We start from the raw sequence: 27,011 nt of genomic DNA, 5'->3' as shown, positions 1-27,011 counted from the left end.
ATAAGTTGAATTTGTTTGGCTACAGGTGGTATCTGGCTGGAGGGTATTTCACAAGTTGTTTTTCCTAAGTGAAGTGCCAAATAAAAACTCTTGTTTCCAGTAATTGAAAAATCCTTCTAAGTATTAAGCTACGTTCTTTTTTTAAAGTTTTCCTTTCTTCCTTTTTTTTAAAGATAAGGTCTCACTCTGCTACCCAGGCTAGTGTGCAGAGGTGCAATCACGGCTTGCTGCGCCTCAATCTCTTGGGCTCAATCCCACCTCAGCTTCCGGAGTAGCTGGGGCTATAGGTGCGAGCCTGCAAGCCTAGCTGGTTTCTTTTCTTTTTTGTAGAGATAGGGTCTCTCTATGTTGCCTAGGCTGGTCTCAAACTCCTAGGCTCAAGTGATCCTCCCACCTCAGCCTCCCAAAGTGCTAGGATTAGAGGTGTGAGCCACTGCACCCGTCTTTTTAAAAACTTCTTAATTAACTTTGAATAATATAAGAGATATAGAAAATAATATGAAGAAATCCATGGAAAATTCAATCACATAAATAATATATCCGAATGTAAGACTTCTCTCAATCACCACAACACTTAATTATCATCAAAATTAAACTAGTTTACACAGGCAAGTCCTGCATGTGCCATAATATTCACCTCTCCAGTTCCAGCTTATAATATTCTAAACAATTTCCCCCCATTTGAAATGGGATCTATTAAAGTCCATGTAAGTGCAACTTGTTACATCTCTTTATAGTCTCCTTTACTTCATAGTTTCCCTCTCTATCTCTTGCTTTTCATTGCAAATTGTTTGTTGAAGAAACCAGGTCACTCATCCAGTAGTACTCCCCCATAGGATTCTGTGGTACCCTTGAAGATGTCCCTCTGTCCCCCAAATTTCTTTTAAATTAGTGGGTAGATCTAGAGGCCTGATCAGATTTGTTTTTCTCTTTGACAGGACTCTAGTAATCTTTGACACCCTCCTTAGTTTCTGGTTTGATACCATATTCTAGGCTCATCTGCAGTACTGCCAGTCTCAGGTCTGGAGACAGCTATTTCTTCAAGGATCCCTGGGTCCCTTTGAGTGCTAGGGATGCTCAATGACTGGGCTGGTCATTATTTCTAGACCTTTTCAGTGAATAGAATTGGGAAATGTTTGGGGAATATTTTGTTGCCTTTTTTATCCCGCTTAAGATAAAATACAACCTGAGTTAATACGGATAGTTTCTATTCAAATGCAGGACTACAGGGTATTTACTTAGTCTTATCTATCTTCTATCTCTCTTTCCAACCACACTGAAAATCTGAGTTGTCAAGGACATCAGCGTAATTCCTCATTTGATTTGCCCTACAATGCTCACAGATGGGTTTCAGAATATCAACACTGTCAACAATATGATTAGAAAGAGCTTTCTTTAAATTGTTTTTTGTCCTCAGGGTATATCACATTAGGAATATATCATCAAATCACTGTTTTAAAGCACTCAATGCAGATATGCTAGTTCATGTGTTTCACTTTTCACTTTTTAGGGATTACTTCTATTTCATTTAATTTTACTTTATAATTACATTCAGAATTTATTTACATGGTTCCAAGTTAAATCTACAAAACAAGACGTAATCAAAAGTCATCTAGCTTCTTCTATACTTGCCATAACCACAGGATTTAAATAATATGAATTATCTTTTTGGTTTTTTTCCTGTTAAAAGCAAATACTTCTCTGTGTTCAGTGCCTCTACTTTTTCACACCAGCAGTAGTCAACTATGTATTTTTTCTTCCATTTTGCTTTTTTACTTAATATATTCTGATAATCACTCCATGGTACATATAAAAATATTCTTCATTCTTTTATATAGTTGTATATTTACTGTGTAGATATACTACATTTGCAGTAACCAGTCCCCTACAGATGGGTATTTGGGTTGTTTCCAGTCTTTTGTTATTATAAAGAGTATATCATTACTAGCCTTGCACATATGTCTTTCCATATTTTGGCTGGTATACCTTTGACATAGATTCTTAGAAGGAAGATAACTAGTTTAGTAATGCATATGCATAATTTTTGCAGATACTGTACTGCCAAATTTCCTTTCATGAGGGTTGTATCATTTAGACTTTCAATCAGCATCTAAATCTCAGATCCATTTGGAATTTATACTGGTTTATGATATAATTTTAAAAAAAAGGATCAGATCTTATTTCATCTTTTCCCTACTGGCTACCCAGTCATCCCAATACTATTTATCAACATGTCTATAACTTCCCCACTGATCTGTTCCACTTTGTTATTATATAATAAACTCCTATTTGCAACTGAGTCTATTTCTAGATTTTCTATTCTGTTCCACTAGTCTGTCTATTCATGAGTCATTATCAGGTTGTTTCAGTTACAGAAGCTATATAGTATTTTTGGGATAGCAGTTTTCTTTGCTTTCCCCCCCCCACTTTTTTTTTTTTAGCTCTCTTTGTAATAATCACCATGCTCAAGAGTTATAGTATGGATATATTACTAAAAATAAATTACTTAAAACATATTTCAAAGTTTGGTTTTTTACTATGACAGAATACCCTTCACTAAATTCTTAAAGATGAAATTAAAGAAATTAATAAAGACACTTATCTATTAATAAATATCTAAAATTCAGCCGGGCGCAGTGGCTCACGCCTGTAGTCCAGCACTCTGGGGTGGATCACCTAAGGCCAGAGTTCCAGACCAGCCTGACCAACATGGAGAAACCCCATCTCCACTAAAAATACAAAATCAGCTGGGCATGGTGGCGCATGCCTGTAATCTCAGCTACTCAGGAGGCTGAGGCAGCAGAATCGCTTGAACCCAGGAGGTGGAGGTTGCGGTGAGCCGAGATTGTGCCATTGCACTCCAGCCTGGGCAACAAGAGCAAAACTCTGTCTCAAAAAACAAACAAACAAACAAACAAATAAATATCTAAAATTCTCAAATTCCTACTTAACTTGGTTTTTGTTTTCTGTGTTTTTTTTTTTTGACACAGAGTCTTGCTCTGTCACCCAGGCTGCAGTGCAATGGTACGACCTTGGCTCACTGCAACCTCCTCCTTCCAGGTTCAAGTGATTCTCGTGCCTCAGCCTCCCGGGTAGCTGGGATTACAGGTGTCTGCCACCATGCCCAGCTAATTTTTTTGTATTTTTAGTAGAGAGGGGGTTTCGCCATTTTGGCCAGGCTGGTCTCAAACTCCTGACCTCAGGTGATCCACTCACCCAGGCTTCCCAAAGTGCTGGGATTACAGGTGTGAGCCACCACACCCAGCCTCCTACTTAACTTTGAATAGGAAAAAAATTTCACTAGCAAATTTCTGACTGAAACATGGAAACTAGAGAGGTATACCTGCCACACTTAGGTTAACTGTCACAACTGTCTTGACTGTCTGAATGACAACTGATTTATTCTGTTAATTCACTGAATGATTCTAAATATATCTGAAGCTCCCAAAAATGCATACCTGGCAATCTTCTCCAGCACCACCAGACTGATTCAACAAATGTGATGCATCACTCTGGTTACCACCTGCATGTCCAAGACGATGTTTCACAGGAACTTTGTTAAGAACATATGCACCTGATGTCTGTGGTTTGCTCATCATCTGCATATACAAAATGAACACTTATGTGGCAGAAGTTTAAAAACATGCCTAGAAATGGTACAAATTTAAGATGATTACTCTAGGGAAGAAGATAAGAAAATGGGAACGGGAAGGTGCTTCAACTATCCGTAAGGTTTTATTTTTTAAGGGGAACTGGTGAATATACAAATGATAGATTATTCATACTTTTTGGGATGTCTAAAACATATCACAACAAAATATACATGCACCTACAAACAAAAAAACCGTTAATTATTTTTTAATGTTTCCTCTAGTATGCAATGCTCTGAAAGAATTAGAGGGTCTTGGCTAGGCACAGTGGCTCACACATATAATCCCAGCACTTTGGGAGGCCAAGGTGGGTGGATCACCTGAGGTCAAGAGTTCAAGACCAGCCTGGCCAACATGGTGAAACCCCATCTCTACTAAAAATACAAAAATTGGGCAGGCGTGGTGGCATGCACCTGTAGTCTCAGCTACTCAGGAGGCTGAGGCAGGAGAATAGCCTGAACCCAGGAGGCAGAGGTTGCAGTGAACCAAGACTGCGCCACTGCACTCTAGCCTGAATGACGACAAAGCAGGACTATCTCAAAAAAAAAAAAAGGCAAAAAGAAGAAGAAAATAATTAGGGGGTCTTAACTGACAGTGGCTTAATATGAATAACTGTGAAATGATCACCTCAAAAACATAATGCAATCTTGGGCTGTACTAACAGAACATGTTTAATGATCACCATGAAGGTGATAGTATGAACTCTTTTCTACACTATTCATCCAACATCTAGGGGAAGCATTCACCTTTGCGCCCTTACATGAAGTGGGATACAAACATAACTGAAAGAGAATTTAGATGCAAATGAGCAGGATGATAAATGGAGTTGACGCCATGTACTGTAAGGAATACTTTTTAAAAATCTGACTGTATTTAATCTAAGCATGAGATTATCTAGGTCAATCTCTGAATGGCTCTGATGTGTGGTAGTTTGTTGTTTTGTTTTTTCCTTCCTTCATCTATTCAATCAAATATGTTTTGAGCAATATGTACCAGACATTGTTTTAGGCACTAGGGATAGAATGGACACAACAGGCAAAATTCCAATTCTCTTGGAGCTTCTATTCCCATTTTTAGAAGGAACATATAACTTTTTTACATGAGAAAAAGGAGGGCAAATGGTTAGACACAAAAAAGACTGATTCTAAAACAAAATAAAGAAATAGCTCTACAGTCAAAGTTGCTCTGTGGTAGATGGTTATTATACTTTAGGGTGCATAACAATAACTTAAGAGTACTTGTTAAACATGTATATTTATAGGCCCCATATCTAGAGACTGACTCTACAGAGGTTTGAGAAGCTGAAGCCCAGGAATTTGCACCCAGGTAAGTGATTCTGATGTAAAATAGCAGGTCTCAAACTTTAAGGTATGTAAGAATCACCAGGAGAGCTTGTTAAAACACAAATCCTTGGGCCCCACCCATAGGGATTCTGATTCAGTAGGATGGAGTATGGCTCAAGAATCTGCAATTTTTCCCCCAAGAATCTGCATTTCTGTAAGATCCCAGGAGATCAGATGCTACTGGTCTGCAGTTCAAATTAAGAGTAGCTCTTCTGTAGAAGACCCAAGGACCAGGAATTGAAAAATACTGATCTAGAGGGTGTAACTAAAAGACCTTTAATTCCCAGTGAACCAGATTACCTTTTGGATACCTCCGTGCACTGTTGAAGGAGCAGACTGGGCCACTAGCACCTGCTGCTGATGAAGATGCTGTGGCAGGTGATGGTGCTGCTGTGAGAGGTGACTAAGTGTTTGCTGTTGTTGCAGGAGCAGCTGTGCTGAGGACTGTAGTGTCGGTTGCTCATTATTTTCTCTATGCCACAAGACTCGAATGAATCGGTTGTTTAGAACTGCTTCTGTGCTGGAAATGGCTTTCCTGGCCTCCTCATTGGTAAGATATTGGATTAGGGCTGCTTCTGGGTCACCCTTAAAAGCAACCTTGAAGAAAATAAAACAATATAAATTCCCAAAAACAGAAAATAGTTAAATAAATTATGACCCACTGCTATGTAATGAATGTTTTCCCCAAAATACACATGTTAAAGCCCTAAACTCCAACATTACTGTTTTAGAGGTAGAGCTTTTAGGATGTAATTAAGGTTAAATGAGGTCACAAAGGTGCATCCTAATGAATTGTATCGGTGGCCTTAAAAGAAGAGAAAGAGATCTGCCCTGACCCCCTCTTTCTCTTTCTCTGTCTGCCATGTGAGAACACGAGAAGCCAACCATCTGCAAGCCAGGAAGACAGCACTCCCTAGGAAATGAATCATCCAGCACCTTGATCTTGGACTTCCCAGTCTCCAAAACTGTGAGGCTACCCATTCTCTTTCAGGAAGAGATTGCAGAAAAGAACCAAATGAATTCACAAGAACAAACATGGTTTAACAAGTCCATCATAAAAGTGGGTATATAGATATATGGTGGCATTTACAGCACTTAGCAGAGATGACCAGAATAACCACTGACTAATTTAAACAAGGTGAGCTGATAGAAATATTCCCAAGACCCATAAAATGCCTGGATTCTGTCACTGACATAGCCACATTTACCTGGATATTAACAATAGTTCCAAATTTGCTGAAGTGTTCATTGAGCTTGGTAATGTTGTTCAATTCCTGAGGGATTTTCTTGACTTCTAATTTGGTGTTTGTATACTGATTCTTTCGTAAGAACCCTGGTTTATTTTGATTGTTATTTCCTTGCCTAAAAGGAAGATTAATACATCTTGGTTAATTCTCCTACTTCATGCCTAGCAAAGAGATATAACCACAAAGAATTTAGGTTTATAATTTTTTTAAGTGCCTTTTGTGGCTGGGCATGGTGGCTCCACCTATAATCCCAGAAAACTTCTTCAAAATCCTATGAAACATTATATTCAAAATTCAAACCACAGAAAATATATAAGCATCCAGAAACAGGTTACAGGCTGAGCGAAGTAGCTCATGCCTGTAACGCCAGAACTCTGAGAGGCCAAAGCAGGAGGACTGCTTGAGCCCAGGGGTTCCAGACCAGTCTGGGGAACATCGTAAGACCACATCTCTATGTAATAAATTAACTGATTGATTAATTTGTTTAAAGTTCCTTTTGTGAGCCCTTAACATTCTTCAGAAATTACTAAGCAATTTTCACATTCTTCTTTTTTTTTTTGTAGACGGAGTCTCACTCATTCGCCCAGGCTGGAGTGCCGTGGCACGATCTAGGCCCACTGCAACCTCCACCTCCCAAGTTCAAGTGATTCTCCTGCCTCAGCTTCCTGAGTATCTGGGATTACAGGTGCATGCCACCACGCACGACTAATTTTTGTATTCTTAGAACAGACAAGGTTTCACCATGTTGGCCAGGCTGGTCTCGAACTCCTGGTGTCGGCGATCTACCCATCTCAGCCTCCCAAAGTGCTGGGATTACAGGTGTGAGCCACTACGCCCGGCCAACATTATTCTTATTACATGAGAATAGAAAAGGTGAACAGCAATAGATTACAAAAAGAAAAGGCCCAACTAACACTTAAAATCATATGCTAAATAGATCTACCATAAAGATCTACCACAATTATCAAAGACTCTAACATCATTAAATGAAGGCTAGAACACCACCTTTTTTTTTTTTTTTTTTTTTTTTTTGAGACAGTGTTTTGTTCTTTTTGCCCAGACTGGAGTGCAATGGTGCAATCTCAACTCACTGCAACCTCCGCCTCCCAGGTTCCAGCGATTCTCCTGCCTCAGCCTCCCAAGTTGCTGGGATTACAGGCGCGTGCCACCACACCCAGCTAATTTTGTATTTTGGGTTTCTCCATTTTGGTCAGGCTGGTCTCGAACTCCTGACCTCAAGTGATCCACCCGCCTTGGCCTCCCAAAGAGCTGGGATTACAGGCGTGAGCCACTGTGCCCAGCTAGAACATCATCTTTAATGGCATATTTTCAACTTCTGCAAAGGTACTAAGCTTTTTTCACCGTTGATTTCATTTTTTTCTTCTTTTCTATCCATTACTAGTGTCTCAGTAATTTCTAATATTGGGTTAGGCGTAGAAATAGGTAGGTACGAATTAGAAATACCTATTTTGGGCTGGATGTGGTAGCTCACACCTGTAATCCCAGCACCTTGGGAGGCCAAGGTGGGTGGATCACCTGAGGTCAGGAGTTTGAGACCAGCCTGACTAACAAGGTGAAACCCCATCTCCACTAAAAATACAAAAAAATCAGGTGGGCATGGTGGCTGGCACCTGTAATCTCAACTACTCAGGAGGCTGGGACAAGAGAATCACTTCAACCCAGGAGGCAGAGGTTGAGGTGAGCTGAGATTATACCATTGCACTCCAGCCTGGGTGACTACGTCTTTAAAAAAAAAAAAAAAACATTATAAATATTGTTAACTTTTTAATTTTTACAACATTCTAAAGATGTCTCCTGGAACCCTAACTTCAAGATACCTAGTTTGAAAATTATTAATTAATGACAAATCTTATTTTTATGAATTTACCAATGCAAACAACAATAACAATTAGATGCTACTAATTAGCAAATTATCTTACTTTCCCAGCCAAGGTTTCTTTGTGAGTGGCCCTTCCAAACCACTCATAGCTCTTTTTCGACTATCTGGTTCAAGAACTACTCTGGTTATGTTGCTATTAATCGAAACAGGAACTGGTGGTTCAGTCTGGATCACAATGTTAGCAGCTGTTGGGAAAAAAAAATTGAAATTACTGAGTTTTTCAGGAGTCTCAATGATTAATATATTTAGTCTAAAAGCTAAAAACTACTATGAATAGCTCAACTACTATCATTTCTCTTTTAGAAATGCCTAACAGAAGAAAAAGTTACAAATGCCTTTTTCTATAAAAAATAGAAATCCATGTTTCAAAACTCAAAGTTAACCTCGATGTAATAATTGACTCAGGCATGGAAGATCAATAGATGAAAAAAATATTGGTGAAAGGTTGCTGGAAGACAAGATATTTATGGTGCCAAAGTACCACTCCAAAAATTACATTTACAATGGAGAGCTCTGGGCCAGGCACGGTGGCTCACACCTGTAATTCCAGCACTTTGGGAGGCCGAGGCAGGCGGATCACCTGAGGTCGGGAGTTCGAGACCAGCCTGACCAACATGGGGAAACCCCATCTCTACTAAAAATACAAAAAAATTAGCCAGACATGGTGGTGCCTGCCTGTAATCCCAGCTACTCGGGAGGCTGAGGCAGGAGAATCGCTTGAACCCAGGAGACGGAGGTTGTGGTGAGCCGAGATTGTGCCATTGCACTCCAGCCTGGGCAACAAGAGTGAAACTCGGTCTCATAAAGAAACCAAAAAAAAAAAAAAAAAACAAAAACAATGGAGAGCTCCAACAATGATCACCTTATACAAGCAATCAAACTTAGCACCATTAATGGACATTATTTGCCTCCTGGTATGATTCAACAAGTTGTTCACCAAATCATAAGGATTACATATTATTATGGAATTATGGTTTTATGTGTGGCAATAATACTGTGCTTATATAGGACTGTCTTATTCTTAGATATAAGGTAAAGGACTTAAAGTTTCACAATGTCTACCACTTAATTTCAAGAGATTCAACAAAAAAATGTGAGTGGAGAGAAGAAAGAGAAGAGAGAGTACACAAGAGAGCATTCATGCCCAAAGGTAGTAAAATATTACTGGTAAATCTAAATGAAGGCATTCAGATGTTCACTGTGTTTCTTTTGATTTTCCACAGGTTTAAAGTTGGGAAGAAAATCCAAAGCCAATACTATAAATTGGCAGAAATACTCTAAGAATCTGTCCTTACAATAAATAACCTGTGGGTAGGAAGACGTGTACTGAACAAAACAGAAATTAACAACACAAAACTATGCCTATTAAATCTTGAGTATTTCTCTTAACTTTAGCAACTCCACCAAGCAAAGAATAACCCAGAGCTGAATGCTGGGGTAGGTATATGGTTAGGAGTTGGTACATTTGATTTCATCTTTGTCAGGGAAATTATGATGTAAGGATTCATTCACTTAACGTTTAGCTATTTTACAGCTCAGCAACTATAGCAGACCTTGGGTATACATTGGTGAATAAAATAGACGTGATCCTTGCTCTTGCGGGACTTGTGTTTTCAGAAGGCTAATGAAGAAGATAGCAACTGCGATGGCATAAAGCATTCTAGAGTTTGAGATGCCATTATGTTCTCCTTAAATAGTTTTTATCATTACCAGCTAACATTGCCTAATGCTTTTTTTTAAATTAATTTTTTTTAATTTAATGAAGTGTGTCATATTAAAGGAAGGAAGTCACTAAAGGTTAAGTGACTTACCCAAGACAACAAAGAAATCTTGTTGTATACACAACATGACTTCTCCTCTGAATTCTAGTTCTGCCACTTAACAGCTGTGTGACTTTGGGCAAGTTCTTTAAACCTCTCTAAGCCTCAGTGTTTTTACTTGTAAAAGGAGAATAAAAATAGAAATATGAGAGACAATAATATATATGAGGCTGGGTGCAGTGGCTCATGCCTGTAATACCAGCACTTTGGGAGGCCGAGGTGGGATCTGGATCACCTGAGGTCAGGAGTTCAAGACCAGCCTGACCAATATGGTGAAACCTCGTCTCTACTAAAAATACAAAAATTAGCAGGGTTGTGGTGGTGCACACCTGTAATCCCAGCTACTCAGGAGGCTGAGGTGGGAGAATCGCTTGAACCCAGGAGGCGGAGGTTGCAGTGAGCCGAGATCGTGCCACTGCACTCCAGCATAGGTGACAGAAGGAGACCCTGTCTCAAAAAATATATATATATAAATAATATATATATAAATAATATATATAAATAATATATTTAAAATATATATATAAATAATATATATATAAAATATATATATGAGAAGGCATTTGGTGTAGTCTTCATACAAAACCTGTTATTCTTATAGTGGTAATAGTGTTATTAACAGCAGGAAAAAAGAATTAATAAAGCTAGGATAGAAAGGAAGAACAGGAAGATACTAGGCTGGGCATGGTGGCTCACACCTCTAATACCAGCACTTTGAGAGGCCAAGGTAGGCGGATAACCTCAGGTCAGGAGTTCAAGACCAGCCTGGCCAACATGGTGAAACCCCGTCTATACTAAAAATACAAAAATTAGCCAGGCATGGTGGCACATGCTTATAATCTCAGCTACTCAGGAGGCAGAGGCAGGAGAATCCCTTGAACCTGGGAGGCAGAGGTTGCAGTGAGTCAGGATCGCGCCACTGCACTCCAACCTGGGCAACAGAGCCAGACTCCATTTCAAAAAAAAAAAGAAGAAGAAGAAAAAAAGGAAAAGAAAGGAAGAAAAGGAAAATGTTTGCCAGATGATTAAATTAATCAAAAACTATTGTGTCAGTGCAGTCCATGGCCAGTCACTCATGTTGAAATTATATATTGGAAATTCATAATAGTTAAAAAAAAACTGGAATCTCATCAAACTAACCATCATTAACCAACCTTTTTAGTGGGGGAGTAGGTAGGAGGTTATCAGCCATATTAAAGGTAAATGCTTGCATTTAATCTTGGTTTTGTTTCATTTTTAAGGTTTATTCCTAAGTTTTGTAAAGGTCCTAACTTAAAGATGTAATTATAAGTGTTAAAAATTATCAAATAATTGTAACATTTTAGATTCTCAATATAATTAGTGTGATGCATAGCTCTTAGGATACAAAGCAGGTCCTTCAATGATCAGTTCTTTGAGGGCAGGGGATCAGTAATTTCATCTTTCTATACACAATATCTAACACAGTGCCTAGTAACAAAACTAAAACAGCCTAAAGTCCTACCAAAAGAAGCAGTTAAATAATATTAGTATGATTTGTATTTAAAAACAAATATAGCCTAACTATAGCTTTAAAATAAAATTTGGAGATAAAGTTATTTAAAAACATCTGAGATTAATACATAGCACCCTCCAAAGAGATAATATATAAGTAATTTGGACCTTAATTTCCTCAAGCTAGGCCAGAAATGCAAATGTAATAAGTATATCCAACTACTGCATAACACTTAGCATCAGAAAAAGTTCAAGGTATTCTCACCTCTTGGATTTGCATCCATATCTCCAGATGTTAGGCCAATCAGATTGGGACGCTGTGTCTGAGTTCTTGAAAAGAACTGTCTGTACTGAGATCTACCAGAACTAGTAATACTAGGAGCTTCTGGGTTGTAACCATCTGGTTCATATGTATCTGAGGGAAAACAAAGCAACAAAACACACAACAAATCAGAGAGAGGTTAAACCATCTCTCATTGTTATAAAATAAACAACTGCTTAAAAAACATATATTCTCCAACAAATACATCAACCTACAGTCACCTCTCAGTATCTGTGAGGGACTGGTTCCAGGACCCTCCCGCAGATATAAAAATGCACAAATGTTCAAGACTTTTATATAAAATAGGGTGGTGGTATTTGCATATAACCTAGGTAAATACTCTTGTATACTCTAAAACATCTCTAGGTTAATTATAATACATAATATAAATGCTACGTAAATAGCTGTTATGGATATTGTTTTTAAAACTTGCATTCCTTTTAATTATTTTACTGGTTTATTTTTATTTTTATTTTTTTCCTGAATATTTTCGATCTGTAGTTGGTTGAATCTGCAGATGTGGAACCTGAGGTGAAGGGATGACTGTATTTCTCTTTGTGTTACAGTATCTAGACACACCTTTTGAAACTGAAAAAAAAAATGCTCCTATTACAGAATATAGATATATGCATCCATTCTTAAATACTGATATTTTCAGATTCACTCACCTACTCATTTCTACTCTATATATTAATTACCTAATCCAAATGTCAATGCACATTTTTTTTCTAATTTTAAAAAAACGGAGATGGGGTCTCACTATCTTGCCCAGGCTGGTCTTGAACTCCTGGGCTTCAGCCATCTGCCCACCTCAGTCTCCCAAACTGTTGGCATTACAGGTGTGAGTCACTGTGCCCAGCCCAATGCACATTTGTTAATACAAATTTTCACATACACAAACACCATACGTGAAGGATTGAGTTTCCTCTGTTATCCATCATATCTCCAATTTCTAGGTACCTTTTTAATTGAGGTGAAAAGAAAATGTATTCATTTGGTTATGTACACTTCTTCAAACTAGAGTGAGAACAGCTGGTTTCACACATAAACCGTATTTCAAATAAAAAAGCGCACACGCGCACATACACGTCAGTCACTTCTATGATTTACAGTATAGAAGTGATTCCGAATATAAGATCAGCAAATTATCCTCATTTAGGGGATCTTCCTGGCCACTACAGGCATTTGAGTCAACAGCCAATAAGCAGCACAACTAGGATTCAGAAGTCCTCAATCCAGAAAACGTCTCACCCCCAATACTCTTAGATTAAACCTCTCCCATGAATATTGTGCTCCTCCTAACTTCAGATTCACAAGCTAATTTCCTTCTTGCACAAAACATCCACAAGCTACAATGAGGCAATAATAATAAAATGCCATTAAAGCACAGGTGATTCTGAGATATCTAATATAAGAACTAGAACTGCTGGTTGGCATTCCTTCTCTTCCTCCCACCCCCATTTTTCCCCTTTTTTCAGGTTTTGAAAACAGCTCATGGAATTACACAAAAAAAGGCATCACTAGATTAAGAACTGTCTCCCTCTAATAAAATGTTAAATGATGTTGAAAATTAATCATTTGGGGCATCTGTACTGTCCTCCTCAGAGAACGATGGCACAGAAATTTTAATAAATTATTATCACAATGACATTCCTATTAGAGATTTTTTATTTCATTCCTAAGGCTTGCATTCAGTCTCAAAGTTTCCTGATGATGATCAATAAAACCAAATAATTGGGCCGGGCGCAGTGGCTCACGCCTGTAATTCCAGCACTTTGGGAGGCCAAGGTGGGCAGATCACGAGGTCAGGAGTTCGAGACCAGCCTGACCAACACGGTGAAACCCCGTCTCTACTAAAAATACAAAAATTAGCCAGGCTTGGTGATGCACGCCTATAATCTCAGCTACTCAGGAGGCTGAGGCAGGAGAATCGCTTGGACCCTGGAGGTGGAGGTTGCAGTGAGCCAAGATCACACCATTGCACTCCAGGCACTCCAGCCTAGGCAGCAGAGCGAGACTCCGTCTCAAAAATAAAAAAATAAATAAATAAAAACAAATAATTTTGCCTCAATGGTTACAGGACTATGATTATAGTTATCCGCCAAAGAGTATTTTGGGGGCTTCATACTTAATTATTTTAGCTTTTGTTCTAACTCCTCTCTTTATAATTTTTTTTGTCTCTTTAAGACAACTAAAGACAGTATTTAATCATGAGCATTCCCTCCTGATGGAAACACACTGTAATGATATGTCTAGCTTAAAAGTAAATCTAACATAGTTGCTTATTAAATTTCAATGTGTTTAAGGATGACACAGTTTGAAAATGATATGTAAAGTAACAGCTTCCCTGCTTATGCCAACTCTAAAAATTACATGCAATATAACATACAAAATGCATACTGCTTTATCTTTTTAAAAAAGGATTAGCAAATTATGATTTAAAAGTTTTCAGTTACCACTTGGCACTACTGACAGAAAATCTCCTACAGTTAAGACTGCAGAAAGTTTTAAAGAAGTTACATAATCAAATGACCTTGTGCCATAAATCCTGGGAATACACAGAACACCAATTAACTTAAAAGCCCTTTAGTTAATTATGAGAATAAGATCCAAAGGCAAAGTGAGAAAGGGTTAAAAACACCTCATGAAACACCCACAAAGCATTCCACAGATCCTTCAAAATACGTATGTCAATAGGAGAAAAGAGTTTTTAAGAATCGCTACATTATGCACACATACAAAGGGCAAAAGGGGAAAAAGGATATGATCGGCAAGAAACCAGATGTTTATTTTTGTTTTGTTTTAAAGAAAAATTAACCTAGTTTATTACAGTGTATAACTAATTAGAAAACATTCAAGTAGATATTATCTTTCTATCTACCTGATTAGAAACTAGCTCAAGGAACTAGCATCACTTTGTTACCAAGGCACTGAAAGTAAATATAGAGGACACCAGAGATGACAGATACACAGGAGGCCTAATCATCTAGCAGCCACTAGAGACAAAACAAAGAAGCAAAGGAATAGAAAATAAAACTACCTATGAGCTATAATGGGACTTTGTAACAGCAGATCAGGATGCCAGGTCACCGCTTAGACTGGCCAGCTTAAGGTAAAAAAGATCAGTGAGGTGGATGGCCATCTGTAGCAAAGCTTACCTGGAACCAGAGGGGTAGGGCTGGAGACTGAGGTATGGTACCCAATGGAGGATCCCATGAGGTTTCGAGGTGGCACCAAACGAGCTGCCAACAGAGGAGGCGGTGTCCCCAACTGAAGTCGCTCAGATGCAGCAGCACCATGTTCACGAGAGTACATGGGCTGTCCTATAGAGGAAAGAATAGGAGGGCAGCTGGGAATGAGAGTCACAAGCTTCTCTTAGGTGATGATGTGTTTCCTGAGACTTTGAGCCAAAAACAGAGAAATTAAACCAACAGGAATAGAAGTACAGAAAGATGTTCCTGGGATTCTTTCTAACTCAAGAAAGAACAGACGTGCAACTGGTTAGGATCCACTGAGGTATAAAGAAAAGAATAAGAATTAGGTAGTATATATAATCTCCATCTTTTATGATCTTAAGTGGAGAAAACTACTTGCTAATTTTATCTAAAGCTGAACAGTGAACCATATCAGGTTATTAGGCAAAGGAGCCCTGAGCTATTAATTATACAGAATTTTTCTATCCAATGAGATATGCAGGTATGAAAACTGTCATATCCATTAAAAAGAAAACAACCCCTCTCCAACCAACCCACATAATTTCAGGTTTGCACCAAATATGCTCCCATATCTGAGAGCAGAAAAAAAGACAAAGACATTAAGAACAAACAAACCACTATACGCATACCTTCGCAAAGAATAAGAAATGCTCCAAAGAAAAAAATTAAAGATAGTGAAAATTTGTTATCTCTGTGAGCACATGGATAACAAAAATTGAGAAAGGGAAAAGGACAGGCCAGGCACGGTGGCTCACATGGCTCACGCCTGTAATCCCAGCACTTTGGGAGGCCGAGGTGGGTGGATCACGAGGTCAGGAGTTCAAGACCAGCCTGGCCAAGATGGTGAAACCCCGTCTCTACTAAAAATACAAAAATTAGCTGGGCGTCGTGGTGGGCACCTGTAATCCCAACTACTAGGGAGGCTGAGGCAGGAGAACTGCTTCAACCCGGGAGGTGGAGGTTGCAGTGAGCCAAGATCGTGCCACTGCACTCCAACCTAGGCGACAGAGTAAGACTCCGTCTCAAAAAAAAAAGGACAAAAAAAAACCAGATAAACAGACCAGCACAGCACTGGACACATGAAATTATCCTGGATATTAAGAAGCACTTTTTGAAAGACAACACATTTAGGATTTATATATAGGCTAATGCAAGAATGTACACACAATGAAGCCAAAATCTGAAGGACAGGATTAGAAAAAGATAAGGTATCAAGGAGCAAAATCCCTTTGGGTGTCCATTTAACAGTATCTTTTTCACCGACAACCCCATTTGAGACATATTTATAAGATTTAGTTATTATATATGTCCAACATCAGACATTTACTATGTGACACAAGACAAAATAAAGTGGATTTTTTTTTTTTTTTTTTTTTTGAGACGGAGTCTTGCTCTGTCACCCAGGCTGGAGTGCAGTGGCGCTCACTGCAAGCTCCGTCTCCCGGGTTCACGCCATTCTCCTGCCTCAGCCTCCCGAGTAGCTGGGACTACAGGCCCACCACCATGCCTGGCTAATTTTTTTGTATTTTTAGTAGAGACGGGGTTTCACCGTGTTAGCCAGGATGGTCTCAATCCCCTGACCTCGTGATCTGCCCGTCTCGGCCTCCCAAAGTGCCACCGGACCCAGCGCCCAGCCTTGAATTTTTTTTATACCTGGTGAAATGTCCTTAATAGCTGTAAAATTCCTAAAGATTTTAAATGCACCTTAATAGGACAGGCTACAAAGCAACCACTTGGTTTCACAGTAAGTCCCTAAAGGGAATATAGAGATGCTAAACTTCACTACCCTTTTCTTCGTATATAAGCAGCAAAAGAGGAAGTAACAAATCATACTGTATAACTGTGCACTTAGCATTAACCCTTTTAAAATTTACATTTCTAATGGATGTTGGGCTTAATACCTAGGTGGTAGGTTGATCTGTGCAGCAAACCACCATGGCGCACATTTACCTATGTAAAAAACCTGTACATCCTACATATGTACCCTGGAACTTAAAATGAAAGTTGATGGGGAAAAAAAAGTACATTTAAAAAGAATCAGCTAATTATTACACTGAAAAAACAATATAACATATTTTCTTTTTTTCTTTTTTTTTTTACTTTTTCTCTTTTTTTTTTTTTTTTTTTTTGACAGTCTCACTCTGTCGCCCAGGCTGGAGCTGCAGTAGCATGATCTGAGCTCACGGCGACCTCTGCCTCCCAGGTTCAAGCAATTCTCCTGCCTCAGCCTCCATAGTAGCTGGGATTTCTGGTGCCCACCACCATGCCCAGCTAATTTTTTGCATTTTTAGTAGGGACGGGGTTTCACCATGTTGACCAGGCTGGTCTCAAACTCCTGACCTCAGGTGATCCACCCGCCTCGGCCTCCCAAACTTCTGGAATTACAGGCGTGAGCCACCGTGCCCAGCCCAATTTAACATAGTCTCAATGAGGGGAACAAATAGTTGTAAACACACAATCAATGGCAGGGAATTACTTGTGAAGAGTGACCTATCAGCAGAATGTAGTAGTATGTTAAAGAGAAAAATGGGGCCAGGTGCAGTAGCTCACATCCATAAACCCAACAATTTGGGAGGCCAAGGTGTGAGGATTACTTGAGCTCAGGAGTTTGAGACCAGCCTGAGTAACATACCGAGACTCTGTCTCTACTAAATATTTTTAAAATTAGCCATGCATGGTGGCGCACAGCTGTAGTCCTAGCTATTTGGAAGGCTAGGGCAGGAGGATCACTTGAGCCAGAAGGTCAAAGCTGCAGTGAGCCATGATTGTGCCACTGTACTCCAGCTTAGGTGACAGGGTGAGATGCTGTCTTTAAAAGAAAAAAATTTAATTAAAAAATAGAAATACATACATATATAGAAAATTGGGAAGTACAATCTTAGTCCATATGACTACTTTAAATGTATGATACATCACTTGATGTACTAAGTATAATATCTAATTAAGTATATCTAATTAATAATAGCTGTCTCAAAGTAAACTGGAAACCAAAAGGCTACTTTGCCCAATGTCTGTTTTTAAAACACTGACAAAGAACATACAATTCAAATACTTTAGAAAGGCCGAGCACGATGGCTCACACCTGTGATTACAGCACTTTGGGAGGCCAAGGCGGGTGGATCCCTTGAGCTCAGGAATTTGAGACCAGGCTGGGCAATAGGGTGAAACCCCGTCTCTACTAAAATTACAAAAATTAGCCAGGCGTAGTGGTGCATGTCTGTAATCTCAGCTACTCTGGAGGCTGAGGCACAAGAATCACTTGAACCCAGGAGGCAGAGGTTGCAATGAGCCGAGACTGCACCACTGCACTCCAGCCTGGGTAACAGAGAAAGCCTCTGCCTCAAAATAAAAAACAAATACCTCAAAAAGATGGCAATTAATCCAAATGTAGCCTGACTTTCTTAAACAATTCCTACTGAGTCTCTAAATACTACTTCTAAAGCAACAGAGTTCTTTAGACAAAGGGCTAATTCTAGGTCAGGGCAGAAAATTTATAAGATGAGCCTGGTACACCTTAGTATACCTTGTCCTTCCAGAAGCAAGAGAGTTATCAAAAACGGGCATGTCAAAAATTAAAAAAAAAAACAAACAAACAATCAGAAGCCAACATGAAGAGGCTCCTATTGATTAAAGATGAGACAATCTGAACATCAAAAAAGACTATAATGCAGTGAAACATACCAAATGTTAAAAATTCATGAGTTCATAATGATACTTAAAAAAAAACAGGAGTTCCCTTTGGAAAAAACTAGGGAATCAACTCATTCTTAAAATTGATAAATGAAAGAAAATACACATATATCATGTCTCTTCTGTAAAAACTGCATTTCAGGTTAACCAAATGGTTGTTACAGTCAACTATATGGAATGCTAGCAATAAATGTAGAAGAAACTATAGATTTAGAGTTTCACATACAACAGCAAATCCAGGCAATGATCAAAAATGGCTGTTGAAACCATCAAGCAAGTTTTAAAATGAATGGATCAGGATGAAAACACCTTTACACACTAATCAATATTTATAATACAGAAAGGAGACAACCAGACATCATGAGCATTATAATGTACTGTGTAGGAAGTACATAACGCCATCTATAAAATGTTCTTGCCAAAAAAAGAAAAAAATGGAATTTTATCAAATACCTAGCTCTAACTTCAAATTTACAGGGAATAGAGGGGATAGAGGAATGTGTTAGATGACACCAGAAGATCAATCTGCCAAGTCTAGAATGTGAGAAAATTCTTTAGGACAAATGATCTATTTCTTCAACAAATAAATGCCAAGGGAGAAAAAAAAAGAAGTAAAGGATATTTCTATAAAGACTTAAGAAAGATATCAACTAAACATAATGTATAACCCTGTTTGGATATAGCGTCAAATAAACCAGGTACAAAAGGGCATTTATGATACAATTGGGAAATATGAAAACTAACTGGATATTTCACAAGCAATAGTAAACTGTTACAAATTTTGGGGGGGACTGTGATAATAGTACTGTGTGTATGTATGATTTTGTGTGTATGTATGTTTAATTCTTATCTTTAAAGATACATAAGTTTTTACAGATGAAATGCTACTATATTTGGGACTTATTCTAAAACAATCATGTCATTAAGCTGAATTTTGAGGAGCAATAAAAGAGAAAACAAAAATAAAAACTAAGGCCAGGTGTGATGGCTCACATCTGTAATCCCAGCACTTTGAGAGGCTGAGGCTGGAGGACTGCTTGAGCCCAGGAGTTTGAGACCTGCCTGGGCAACATGGGGAGCCCTCATCTCTACAAAAAATATAAAAATCAGCCAGGTATGGTGGCACGCATCTGTGCTCCCAGCTACTCATGAGGCTGAGACAGGAGGACTGCTTGAGCCCAGGAGGTCAAGACTGCATTGAGCCAAGATTGTGCCACTGTACTCAAGGCTGGGTGACAGAGCAAGACCTTGTCTAAAAAAAAAAAAAAAAAACCACAGCACTAAAATAATCAAGTCAGGAGGAGGTTATGGATGAAGCAAGATTAACCACACTGATTAACTGTTGAAGCCAGAAATAAGTACATGAAGATTCACTACATTACACAGTCTACTTTTATGTATGTTGTATTTGAAATTTTCCATCATAATATGTTTTCTCTTTTAAATTTGAGATGAGGTCTTACTATGTTATCCAGGCTAAAGTACAGTGGCTATTCACAGGCGTGATCATAGCTCACTGCAGCTGGAACTCTTGGCCTCAAGCCAAGAGGCTGGGACTACAGTCACATGCCCACACGCCCAGCTACATTAAAAAATGTTCACTATCAAATAGGTTACAGTAATGGTGAAGATCAGTCTGTCAGAATTTATATTCATTCAGTTTAGTTTTGGTCAGAGTAGTTTCCAAACTGCAAACATCCCAAGTTCATGTTCCCATCTTAAATTGTTCATATAGCTAACATGCCTAATATCAATATTTTCAACTTCTTAATATTAACTCTAGTCAGAATAAAGACAGTCTTTATTCAAACTAAAATTTTAGCAACTCTGTATAATTTTCCTGACTTTGTCTTTAAGAGTATTCACATGAAAAAAAATTTAAGTTTTAAGCTAAAAACTCAAATCCAGAAAAAATAAAAAGCTACATCTTCCCAATACTGGCCATATTTATGTGTCTTCTCGATTAGAATACAAGGTACCTGGTACACTTGAGAAGTTCCAAGGGCTAAACAGTGCCTGATGCATAATAGAAATCAAACAGTCACTTAAAGAAAAAATGAAAGCTTAAAGTACCCAAATGAAACTTAAGTATTTCTTTGGATGAATATCTGTATGTTGAAATAGACAATGTCACAACTAATACAACATGAATCAGGTCAAATACAAGGGGGAGAAAGCCTCTAGACCAGCAGTCCCCAAGCTTTTTGACACTAGGGACCGGTTCCACAGAAGACAATTTTTCCACGAATGGTGGGGGTGGGTGGAGGTGGTGACTTTAGGATGAAACTGTTCCACTTCAGATTATCAGGCATTAGATTCTCATAAAGAATGCGCAACTCAGATCCTTCACATGCGCAATTTACAATACCGTTGGTTCTCCTATGATAATTTAGTGCCACCGTGACCCGGGGTTTGGGGACCCCTGCTCTAGACAATATACAAGGACTCTAATAGACACTGACTTACTTTTCTAGCCATCAAACCCATTATTCTACATAATGCCACAGAATTAAATGAGCAAATCTCAAATTTAGAATTATACTGTTTTAACAATTTTATACAGTTAGTAGGAAAGTATTTTCTGAAAGATAAAGATTTATGTGAATTTATATTAAGACTGGACAGTTATCTTTAACCTAAGAATCAGTCTCTAGAATCCAGGATGTTACCTGCTACTCTTACTTTTTCACACATCCAGTACAATGAACGAACTTAGCAGTTACAAAATATTTTTACTATGCTTCTTCAAGAAGCAGAACAGACCAAAAGCAAGGTAGAAAAGAGAGTGTACTTTACTTAATAATGGTCTTGTAAAAGCCAAAAGTATATACTGAGTTGGTGAGTTCAAACTTGGAGGCTGCAGTGGTACAGCTCTTTAAGATTTTCTCTAGCAAGTTCTCTGGTCTCCCAACAAGAAACCCCCATGCAAAAAAAAAAAATTAGGGGTCCAAATACAATGCCTCAGGTCTGTAATCCCAGCACTCTGGTAGGCCAAGGTGAGAGGACTGCTCCAGGCCAAGAGTTTGAGACCATCCTAGGCAACACAGCAAGACTACAAAAAAATTCAACATTAGCTGGGCATGGTGGCATGTGCCTGTGCAGTCTAGTTATTTGGGAGGCTGTGGTGGGGTGACCACTTAAGCCCAGTGGTTCAAGGCTGCAGCGAGCTAGAATCATGCCACTACACTCCACCCTGGGCGACAGAGCAAGACCCTATTTCTAAAAAAAAGGTAAATAAATAAATAAATAAATGTTTTTAAAATTGGGGTAAGCTGGGCATGGTGGCTCATGCCTGTAATCCCAGCACTTTGGGGGACTAAGGTGCGGGGAAGAGCTCAAGCCCAGGAGGTCAAGATCAGCCTCGGCAATACAGAAAGACCTCATCTTTATAAATAATTTTAAAAATTAGCTGGGCATGGTGGTGCATGCCTGTGGTCTCAAACTACTCAGGAGGCTGAGGTAGGAGGATTTCCAGACCCTGAAAGGTTGAGGCTGCAGTGACCCATGATGCCACCACACTCCAGTCTGGGCAGCACAACAAGACTCTGTCTCAAAAAGAAATAAAGGGGGTGGGGGGGCATGGGTAAAATGTTAAGTACTTCAGAGGAAATAGTTGATTTTAACAGTTGATTGCTGTCTTTACACAAAATTCCAAACACAGTTAGTTATTTATTTTCACAGGGTCTATGACATTTTAACTCAAGAAAAGTAACAAAATTTTAAAGTTTTTTATAAATTATAATCAATTTTTTTTTAAGACAGGGTCTTACTTCTCTCTGCTGTCCAGGCTAGAGTATAATGGTACTATCTGCAGCCTTGAACTCCTGGGCTCAAGCAATCCTCCCAACCTTGGCCTTTGAATGTGCTGGGATTACAGGGGTAAACCACTGCATTCAGCCAATATTAACTTTACCAGGAACCATGTATATCCTATTCAGTTTCACAATCAGGTTAATTCTTTTTCTTATTTTAACATCCAACTTGTCTTTTTCCAAAAGCAGTGACAACTGCAGCCTAAATGAATGCTTTATTTCTCACAGAATTAGTTCCTTTGTTACCTGGGGTTTTTTTTTTAGCTGTAATAGCAAAATATACTGTAATGGGTTTTCATTTTGTGGAGATTTTTTTAACATATTTCTTTCCCACTATTAGATTTTTAGATTCTTAGATGACCATTTCTTATTTATCTGTATATTCCTAGTACCTAACATTGAGCAGACTCCAACTCCTACCTTGAAAAATCCAGATTTCGTTTTTCTGTGTTTACTTTGGGTCCTTATTGACATCATCTGCACAACTAAACACCATTTGATATGCATTTTTCACCTATATTTTCTGTGCTGTGAATTTTAATATTAATTTTAATGACAATAAAATATCCATAATTTAAACTTTCCCAACTTGTTAAACTTTTAAGATAGCTCAAGTTCTCATTACACACTGAAAACATACATATAGCTTTTTACTTTATTTGAACCAAACTTCTAATCTTTTTGAAATTACCAATTATAGTACAAGTTGAGTATCACATATCCAAAAGGCTTGAGACCAGAACTGTTTCAGATTTCAGACTTTTTCAGATTTTTGAATCTCTGAATTATAGTTACTGGCTGAACATCACAGATCTTAAAATCCAAAATCCAAAATGCTTCAATGAGTAAGTAATTCCTTTGAGCATCATATTGGCACTCAAAAAGTTTCTAATTTTGGAGCATTTCAGACTGGGAATGCTTGACCTGTATTTAGAAAAATAAACTTGAACAATGTGAAGGATTCAATTATCTGTCTCAAAGACAAAAATATTTTTAAAACTATTTTATTTTACTTTATTTTATTTATTTTTTTGAGATGGCGTTTCGCTCTTGTTGCCCAGGCTAGAGTGCAATGGCGCAATCTCAGCTCACTGCAACCTCTGCCTCCCAGGTTCAAGTGATTCTCTGGCCTCAGCCTCCTGAGTAGCTGGGATTACAGGCGCCCACCACCACACCCAGCTAATTTTTGTATTTTTAGTAGAGATGCGATTTCATCATGTTGACCACGCTGGTCTCAAACTCCTGACCTCAGGTGATCCGCCTGCCTTAGCCTCTCAAAGTGCTGGGATTACAGGCATGAGCCACCATGCCCAGCCCAAAAGCTATCTTAAAATCAACTGAATAGAAAAATATTAAAAACTTATTAGAAATATAAAGGTAATAGAAAGATATTAAAAACTGAGGCCAGGAGTGGTGGCTCACACCTGTAATCCCAGCACTTTGGGAGGCTGAGTCGGAAGGATCACCTGAGGTCAGGAGTTTGGGACCAGCCTGGCCAACATGGTGAAACCCTGTCTTTACTAAAAATACAAAAAAAAATTAGCCGGGCTTGGTGGCATGTGCCTGTAATCCCAGCTACTGGGGAAGCTCTGGCAGAAGAATCGATTGAAACCAAGAGGCGGAGGTTGCAGTGAGCTGAGATTGCACCACTGCACTCCAGCCTGGGCAACAGAGTAAGACTCCGTCTAAAAAAATAAATAAATAAACTTATGACTGACAAACTATACTACACATCCCCCCTTTTTTAATGTTTAGATTATCAGGAACTCTACTAGTCTTCAAAATTTCTCTATAAATTTTAGAATCAGATTTGACACTCAAGAAAGAAAACCACATATTTCTCTGCATAGCAGACTTCTGAAGTGTTCAATATGAATATTCTATAACTTTCAAAATATTCAGTTGCCAACCAATCAAATCTGTTTATCAACACTGACGCAGCATATAAGACAATCCTCTAAAGCAGTAATTCACAAATGCTAAGGGGAAATTATCACCTTTTATTGGTCTACAACAAAACGGGGGGAAAATGTAGTGCTATTTCATAAAATCAAATATTAAAAGATTAAGTCAGGCATGGTGGCTCATGCCTACAATCCTACCCACTTTGGGAGGCCAAGGCAGGAGAACTGCTTGAGCACCCAGCCTGGGTAAGACAGCAACACCCTGCCTCTACATACAAAAGATTTTTTTTTTAATTAAAAGATTGTCCTTGACGCCGTGTGTGATGGCTCACACCCGTGATCCCAGCACTTCGGGAAGCTGAGGCGGGAGTATCACTTGGGCCCACAGTTTGAGACCAGCCTGGGCAACAAAGCAAGAACCTGTGCCTACTAAAAATTTTAAAACTTTTAAATAAATTTTTTAAAAGATTGTCTTTTATTCTGAGATTATGTCCTTTCTTCAGTTTAAAAACATATTTTTAAAATTAAAGTATTAGATATTTTCATATACGGACCTTAACCTGGCAAAATAACAAGCTGCTAACTGTACAGGTTCCAAGAATTTTCTTAGAAATGTTACCAGTCTTTAAAAAATGAGTTTAGAGGCCGGGCACGGTGGCTCACACTTGTAATCCCAGCACTTTGGGAAGCCGAGGCGGGCGGATAACTTGAGGCCAAGAGTTTGAGACCTGCCTGGCCAGCATGGCGAAACCCCATCTGTACTAAAAATACAAAAATTAGGTGGGCCTTGGGGCCCACGACTGTAGTCCCAGCTACTTGAGGCTGAGGCACAAGCTTAAACCTAGGAGGTGGAGGTTGCGCCACTGCACTCTAGCCTGGGCAACAGAGTAAGACTGTCTCAAAAAATAATAATAATTTGGAAATACAGTTCTAAAAGGCCTTTACTCATATACTACAAAATAGTCTTACTTTTAAATAAAACAGAAAAATGGACTTCAAAAAACATGAGATCTAATATCTTATTCACCTTGGCTCCCTAGTGTCTAGCACGATGCCTGGCACATAGTAGGCATTCAATAAATATTTGCCAAATTAATTTATTTATTAAGCTAAGTCACTGAAATAAATGGTAACTGCCAGAGTTTTAAAAATTAAAACCAAATGGAATATTTATAGAGTGAGTCACAATGTTAAATTTAACAATATAAAAATAAATGGTAATTGCCAGATTTTTTTTAAATTAAAAACAAGATGGAATTTTTATCATGAGTCATAATACCAAATTTAACAGTATAAAAATATGCCATCTGCAACACACTCTGGAATAGTCCACTTTTTCATATTTACAAGTCCAAAAGGCAAACAATATTAAGAGCTGATTCGGGGGGAAATAGATAAAAGAGGCTTCGCTATAAATTGATAAAGGTTGAAACTGAGGGATAAGCACAAAGAACTTCATTATACTGGGTACTCCGGAGTTCCATATGCTGTCCTCTTTACTTTTATATATATTTGAGATTTCCCATAATTAAAAAATGAGCAACAAACATGTTCTATGAAAAGACACTATAGCAATCAGAATACAGCGAGATACTAAGTATGAAACAGGAAAAACAATTACTTAAGTATCAAACGTGATTTCTGTTCTGTAGAAGCTCAGTTGAATGTAAGATTTACATATATTAAAAAAAATCAAACAGTAGGCCTATATATATGTCATTATGTAACAAATGCTTTTTGGTATTGTAAGAGTTTAAAACAGAGCAAAAGGCCGGGCACAGGGGTTCATGCCCGTAATCCCAGCACTCTGAGAGGCCAAGGCGGGCGGATCACCTGAGGTCAGGAGTTCGAGACCAGCCTAGCAAAACCCTAAAACATGGCAAAACCCCATCTCTACTAAAAATACAAAAATTAGCCAGGTGTGGTGGTGGGCGACTGTAATCCCAGCTACTTGGGAAGCTGAGGCACAAGAATCACTTGAACCCGGGAGGCAGAGGTTGCAATAAGCTGAGATCTCACCACTGCACTCCAGCCTGGGTGACAAAATGAGACTCTAGATAGACAGACAGACAGACAGACAGACAGATAGATAGAAAACAGCAATCATGTCTTCCAAGTGTACTTAGAATTTGGGCCTAGAAAGAGGTGAAGACAGAGTATATTAGTAGGAAAGAAGATTGGGCGGGGGGAGTTGAGCCATGACGGGGGCACAGAAAGGGTATAATTGGCATGACCAGAGAAGGTGCATGTTGAGGAATAGTGGACAAAGATTGCCAAGAAGGAAGAGGTAGACTATTGAAAGAGTTAAAGGCCAGGAACAGTGGCTCACGCCTGTAATCCCAACCCTTTGGGACGCTCAGGTGGGAGAAACTTGAGCCCAGAAATTTGAGACCAGCCTGAGCAACATAGTGAGACTCCATCTCTACAAAAAAATTTCAAAAATTAGCCGGGTATGGTGGCACATGCCTGTGGCCCCAGCTATTTGGGAGGCTGAGGTGGGAGGATCACTTAGCCTGGAAGATCGAGGCTACAGTGAGCCAAGATGGCACCACCGCACTTCAGCCTGGGGAACAGAGTTGAGACTCTGTCTCAAAAAAAAAAAAAGTCCAGGCGTGGTGGCTCACACCTGTAATCC

At 38.8% G+C, this 27,011-nt stretch overlaps 1 protein-coding gene and 1 non-coding gene across 6 annotated transcripts in view; one reads left to right on the top strand and one right to left on the bottom strand.

Annotated features, from left to right (window-relative positions):
* Positions 1 to 27,011, bottom strand: part of RBM27 (RNA binding motif protein 27) — an 84,830-nt gene that overhangs the window by 22,065 nt on the left and 35,754 nt on the right. For 3 of the 5 annotated variants that reach the window (XM_527062.8, XM_009449885.5, XM_054684651.2), the window contains 6 exons: positions 14,914 to 15,078; positions 11,699 to 11,848; positions 8,181 to 8,325; positions 6,202 to 6,355; positions 5,294 to 5,590; positions 3,459 to 3,599 (listed from right to left, as the gene is read on the bottom strand). In XM_527062.8, coding sequence (XP_527062.2) covers positions 3,459 to 3,599; positions 5,294 to 5,590; positions 6,202 to 6,355; positions 8,181 to 8,325; positions 11,699 to 11,848; positions 14,914 to 15,078 — 1,052 coding nt within the window. The remainder of the gene's footprint in view (positions 1 to 3,458; positions 3,600 to 5,293; positions 5,591 to 6,201; positions 6,356 to 8,180; positions 8,326 to 11,698; positions 11,849 to 14,913; positions 15,079 to 27,011) is intronic. The other 2 variants (XM_009449886.5, XM_009449887.5) reach the window with 1 other exon arrangement.
* LOC134810161 (U7 small nuclear RNA) lies at positions 21,521 to 21,583 on the top strand. The gene has a single exon (XR_010157457.1). It is a non-coding gene; the product is annotated as a U7 small nuclear RNA (small nuclear RNA).

The sequence above is a fragment of the Pan troglodytes genome, chromosome 4, assembly GCF_028858775.2.
Source record: "Pan troglodytes isolate AG18354 chromosome 4, NHGRI_mPanTro3-v2.0_pri, whole genome shotgun sequence".
NCBI classification, from domain to species: Eukaryota; Metazoa; Chordata; class Mammalia; order Primates; family Hominidae; genus Pan; species Pan troglodytes.
The sequence above is the reverse complement of the archived record's forward strand: the minus strand, read 5'-3'. Positions and strand labels throughout refer to the sequence as shown.